Source organism: Physeter macrocephalus, chromosome 17 (assembly GCF_002837175.3).
Source record: "Physeter macrocephalus isolate SW-GA chromosome 17, ASM283717v5, whole genome shotgun sequence".
Classification (NCBI taxonomy): Eukaryota; Metazoa; Chordata; class Mammalia; order Artiodactyla; family Physeteridae; genus Physeter; species Physeter macrocephalus.
The window spans coordinates 38,590,257-38,596,512 of NC_041230.1; the positions used below are offsets into that span (position 1 = coordinate 38,590,257).

At 45.2% G+C, this 6,256-nt stretch overlaps 1 protein-coding gene across 2 annotated transcripts in view; it reads left to right on the top strand.

Annotated features, from left to right (window-relative positions):
- Positions 1–6,256, top strand: part of CDH1 (cadherin 1) — a 96,439-nt gene that overhangs the window by 62,329 nt on the left and 27,854 nt on the right. Inside the window, exon 1 of one of the 2 annotated variants that reach the window (XM_055078974.1) lies at positions 4,029–4,248. The exons of the other annotated variant lie outside the window; for it this stretch is intronic. Coding sequence (XP_054934949.1) covers positions 4,147–4,248 — 102 coding nt within the window. The 5' untranslated portion in view covers positions 4,029–4,146. Of the gene's footprint in view, positions 1–4,028; positions 4,249–6,256 lie in introns of those variants that run through there. 2 annotated transcript variants of the gene reach the window in all.

Genomic DNA, 6,256 nt, shown 5'->3' on the forward strand with positions numbered 1-6,256 from the left:
CCTCTCACTGTTGTGGCCTCTCCAGTTGCGGAGCACAGGCTCCGGACGCACAGGCTCAGCGGCCATGGCTCACGGGCCCAGCCGCTCCGCGGCATGTGGGATCTTCCCGGACCGGGGCACGAACCCGTGTCCCCTGCATCGGCAGGCGGACTCTCAACCACTGTGCCACCAGGGAAGCCCCAAACAATTTTTATTTTGTCAGTTATACCTCAAGAAAGCTGGGGAAAAAATGTAAATAGATCTAACTTTCCAGTTTTGTCTCTTTGGTTGGATGGGTTTTCTTGGTCTGGTATCCTTTTTTTCTGAGGGATGGATCCCATGTTCAGGGCACGAACCCGTGTCCCCTGCATCGGCAAGCGGACTCTCAACCACTGTGCCACCAGGGAAGCCCACAATTCCCTTTAATTTCACACATGAAGGGAATTCCCTGGTGGCCTAGTGGTTAGGATTCTGGGCTTTCACTGCCATGGTCCCAGGTTCAATCCCGGGTCAGGGAACTGAGATCCCACAAGCCATACGGCACTGCCAAATAGATAGATAGATAGATAAATAAATATCTTTATTTAAAAAAAAATAATAATTTCACACATGAAGATGTTAATGTTATGTTTTGCCAGCACAATGTTCATCATTATTTATTATCATTCTGTGAAAATATTCCATAGTCCTGATGTCAGCAAGGTGTGCTCTTTGCCTTCCTCTTCAATATGGCAAATGAATTTGCATTCATTCATTAGGCCTGTTTTTTTTTTACCATGGCTGTGCAAGATGGTCATTTTTAGGCTTAGGATACTGTGTTGAGAATCAGTTTAGTATTTATTCCTGTGCTCAGGTCAAATCCCAAATTCCACTTCATTAAAACCATAACTCAGTGTTTTTCAACCAATCCAACCATCATCTTCATCGTTAGCATTTATTGAGCACTTACTATGTTTCAGACACTATTCTAAGTGCTTTACTGCAATAACTAGTATCACGTTTTATCCTTCCAAGGACCCTATGAGGCAGATACTAATATAATCCTCATTTCAGACATGAGGAAAGTGTGGGACAGAGAAGTTAAATAATCAGTCCAGGAAGGTGAGGTGTCAAAGTGAGGATACAAAGCCAGGCAGCCTGGCTCCAGAGCCTGCCCTTGGCCAAGGCAGGACTGCTTCTCTAGGAGGTTAATGCAGAGGGTGTGTGTTAAGGGTTGTGTGAGTGACTAGTACACAGGAATGCAGGATTGGGAAGGATTTTGTGATGATATCTGGTCATATTTCATGTCTGTCTTGTGCATTTTGAGTCACATTTTAAAAGCCAGGAAGCAAGGCTTGACTCTCACTTGACAGACAGGGATGGGTGACTATGTGGAGGATGGAAGATGGAATTGTCTTGGAACCTTTACTGTGTTACTACCAATCACTTTAAAACACTTAAACGATTTGGAAGATCTTTCCTTCCATCTTATTTCCCTGTGTGTGCATAAAGTTATTGCACATGAACACTGTTCAATACAAGTCTCAAAGGGCACTTTTGGTTCCCATCCAAACAACTTCTGTTAGAACAAATGGAAACCATACAGATATACTAACACAGTGGGATTAAGGGATTAGTATTGATCACAAAGTAGTAAGTTCCCAAAACTTACTCACTTAGGCTAACTCTAATTTGGAGACCTATATCACTAGGAAAAATATAAAAGAAAAGAATATTTAAAACACCTGAATATCTAATTGTTGAGTAAGCTCTGATAGTAAATCATTGGAGCATAATGTCTTGTTAAATATGACAGGCGTGGGACTTCCCTAGTGGTGCAGTGGATAAGACTCCGCGCTCCCAATGCAGGGGGCCTGTGTTCGATCCCTGGTCAGGGAACTAGATCCCACATGCGTGCTGCAACTAAGAATTCGCATGCCACAACTAAGGAGCTGGTGAGCCTCAGCTAAGGAGCTGACAAGCCGCAACTAAGGAGCCCACGTGCTGCAACTAATGAGCTGGTGAGCCACAACTAAGGAGCCTATGAGCCGCAACTAAGGAGCCCACCTGCAGTGACTAAAACCCAGTGCAACCAACCAAATAAATAAATAAATAAATAAATAAATAGTTCAGGCTTTAAGAAGCTTAAACTTCCTGCCCAAATGAAACTGATTCCCTGGAATGTACCTCCCTTCTCAGCCACACATCCTGGCTTGGGAAACTCCTACTCAGCTTTCAAAACAGCACTGAAATATCACCTCCTCTTTGGCTCTTCCCTGGAGGGTGACTGCTTGGTATGTCCATAGCACTAGGAGTGTGCCTCTAATGCAGCTCTTCTCACTCCCTGCCAGTGGTTTGTTTAGGTGAGTGTCACTGCCACTGGATGTGGGTACTTTGAAGGCAGGCATTCTATTCAGTCCTTTGTTCCCAGCCAACATCCCAAGGATTGGGATATAGTTGTTTACTACACTTCACTGAATGAACAACTGGAATATTGACCGACTTTTTAATCTACTGTTTTAGCTTTTTATTTCTTTGTTTTAGTTATTGGTTATTTCAATTATTTGCTCATGATTCTGCTATTTGAGCAGGGCTTCGTGGGGCAGCTCTTTCTGTTTCATGTGATTTGGCTGGGACGGCTCTGCTGGGGCTGGAAGATCCCAGGTGGCTTTAGCTGAAGTAGAAGAAAAGGCTGAGGTCTAGATGGTCCTCTTTCCCTTACATCCTCCAGGGCCTCTCTACATGAGGCCTCTTTCTAGTGGGACAATTGACTTCTTACTTGGTGGCTCAGGATTCAAGAGGGGGAAAGTGGAAGCTGTCAGGCTTCTTAAGCCCAGAACTCTCACTTTTATCCCATTCTATTGTTCAGACAAGTTGCAAGCCACCTCAGATTCAAAGAGAGGGGGAAATCAATAGAAGGAATGGAAGGAATTGTTGCTAGCCACCTTTGCAGACAAATCTACCACGTTCTATGCTTGACACCTCAGACCTAAGAGCTCTGCTGAAGACTGGAAACTACTCTCTTGTCGTAAATTATTTCCCTGTTATATACCGAGTTAGTTTTAAAAAATTAATTTATTAATTTATTTTTGCTGTGTTGGGTCTTCATTTCTGTGCGAGGGCTTTCTCTAGTTGTGGCAAGCGGGGGCCACTCTTCATCGCGGTGCGCGGGCCTCTCACTATCGCGGCCTCTCTTGTTGCGGAGCACAGGCTCCAGACGCGCAGGCTCGGTAGTTGTGGCTCACGGGCCTAGTTGCTCTGCGGCATGTGGGATCCTCCCAGACCAGGGCTCGAAACCGTGTCCCCTGGGATAGCAGGCAGATTCTCAACCACTGCGCCACCAGGGAAGCCCAGTCCTTACTCTTAACCATGTAGATGTGATGGCTCCCTCTTATTATCTGCCACAGTTTACTGAAATGTAAACTGTTTATTTAAATGTAGTTAATCCACAGCATCTCACTGTACCTAGGTCTCAAACTTTTGGACTCAATAGATATTCTATCTCAGTTATTTTTCATATCGTCAAGAGCCATCTGAAGGAGAGGCCCTTTTTTTTTTTTTTTTTTTTTTTGCGGTACGCGGGCCTCTCACCGTTGTGGCCTCTCCCGTTGCGGAGCACAGGCTCCGGACGCGCAGGCTCAGCGGCCATGGCTCACGGGCCCAGCCGCTCCGCGGCACGCGGGATCCTCCCAGACCAGGGCGCGAACCCGGTTTCCCTGCATCGGCAGGAGGACGCGCAACCACTGCGCCACCAGGAAAGCCCGAGAGGCCCTTTTTTGTTATTGAAAAGGAGAAGTTACTTTCTAGACAGCTTACCGTTTTCAGTCTCCAAGTAGATGAGGAAAGAATCAGACCACAATTAAGTCGCCCTATAATTGTGAAGAACATAACGATGGCATCCACTACTTTGATATCTTTGCTGTTCTGTCACCAGACTATGGTATGTTTTACTTGTGCCTGTTTTGTGTGAGTCAGGCTTTTGGTGGGTGAATGAATTCTAGAGAATAGAGAAGGAGTGCTCTTTAATCTCCTCAGTTTCCTAATCACTGTGATTTATGCCCTGCAGTGAGTTTTGAAGGATGCACCGGTCTACCAAGGACAGTCTATGTTTCTGATGACACCCGATTCAAAGTGGGCACAGATGGCGTGGTTGCAGTCAAACGGCCTTTACACCTTCATCATCCAGAGATGAGCTTTCTCGTCCATGCCTGGGACTTCACCCGCAGGAAGCTCTCCACCAAAGTGACCCTGAAGGCAGTAGTGCACCACCATCGCCACCACCATCATCATGTACGTTGGAGTGTTTCTTGGAAGTTCACTATGATTTTAGCATGCTGCTTAATCCAGGTTTCTCTGCCTCGGCACCATTCACATTTGGGGCTGGGTAATTTCTTGCTGTGGGTGTGTCCTGTGCACTATATGATGTTTAGCAGCATCCCTGGTCTTGACCGCTAGATGCTTGCAGCCCTCTGCCAGTTGTGACAACCAAAATTGTCTCCAGACACTGCCAGTGCCCCCTGGGGGTGGGCGGAAGGGGTGCTAAATAGCCTCTAGTTGAGAACCATTGGTCTAACTGAACTAGTTCTTGCTGTGGATTTTTTGTTGTTGTTGGGTGGATGGCAAGATACACTACCTTATTTCTGCAGGTAGTGTAGAATAGGGGGTAAGGGCATGGCTTCTGTCTGGGACTGGGTACCAGCCCTTCTATTTACTACCCGAGTAGACTTGGGGGAGTTATTTAATCTGTCTGTGCTTGAATTTCCTTATATGTAAAATGGGGATAATAATGACTACATGAATTATTACATGTGAGATGCTGGAACTATGGTAGGCGTATGATGAGTACTCAGTAATTGTTAACTGTTCTTCTCATTCCCTTCCCAGAGGAACAATGAACACGAGTTCAGTTCTCTGGTCATTTTGCTCTTCGTGTCTCTAGTGGAGAGGGCCTTGGCAAAGAAGGGGAAGAATCAGCAGGAAGCTTTTGCCTGATTGGACTATAATCTCCACAGGATCCTTTCCCATTGTATCTGCAGTGCCTGGCCCTTGGGCCTGGCACATACCAGGAGCCCAGTAAATATTGAGCGGACAGATGAGTGCATTGGCCACAAATGAAAGGATACATGTCTGCCCAGGTGCTTGGCAAGAATGTTTTGGGAAATTGTTAACCAAAGCCAAATGCCTTTGCCAGTTTCTAAACTGCTCCCGTGGCGATGCCTACTGAAACGTCTCTCTGGAGGGCCATTCTAGTTGTTTCCCACTATCGCTTTGGGAGCGTGGAACTACTGTAACTGCCAAGGCCTTTCAGGCTGGCTCTTGTCTTTCTCCCTGAAGACTGTTGAGGTTCTAGGAATTTAACAGTCCTGATAGATCTGATTTTTCTCCCTGGTGTAATTGGCCAGACCAGAAAAGTGGGGAACTAAATTAACATAGCTTCCTGACTTAAGTCTCCAATTAATTCCATCATTCATATAAGTCCAGCCTGGTAAGTTCTTGCTGGGCAGCTGTGTATGGAAACCTGTTATGATCCAAAGATGTAAACAAAGTTGGTTTTTCAACTTTTCCTCTTCACCTTTACCATCTGCCTTCATGATTATGTTCAAATACATATTATAGAAAAACACAAATTACAGTGGTTTATGTAAAATAGAGTATTTCTCTTTCAAGTTAAGGCAGTTCAGTGGTAAGTTGTGGCCAGTATGGAGACTCTTGTAGTCATCAGGAGGCTAGGTACTTTCTTTCCTTTCTGTTCTGTCATCCTCAGCATATGGTTTCCATCCTCAACGATACCTCATGATCCAAGATGGCTGCTGGATCTCCATTTATCATACCTTTCCTCTGGATGGTAGGAAGTTGGAAGGGAGGAAGCCCAAAAATGTATCACTTAGTTGTCCACCTTTTAAAGAAGGATTTGTGGAATTTTGAAGCAATGTTTCTGCTTACATCTCATTAGTTGGAACTTGGCTTCATGGTCACACCTAGCTACAAGTGTAGTATAGGAAATGTAGTTTTACTTAGGTACATTGTTGGACACAAAATTTATATATATATGGTGAGAGAGACAGAGAGAGGGAGAGAAAGAGAGATTTTTGTTTTTAAATAAGAAAGAATGGATATTGAGCGGTAGGTGGCAACTCTACCACAGCTGGTTTGAGGTTGACTTTCGTTTGCCCCTAGTTCAAGGCACCCTTGTGGTGCCAGGTGGCCCTACACTGGAAGGGATGATAATCTTACCTCTCTTTTAATTCATATAAGAATAGATCCTGGGCCTTCCCTGGTGGCGCAGTGGTTGCGCGTC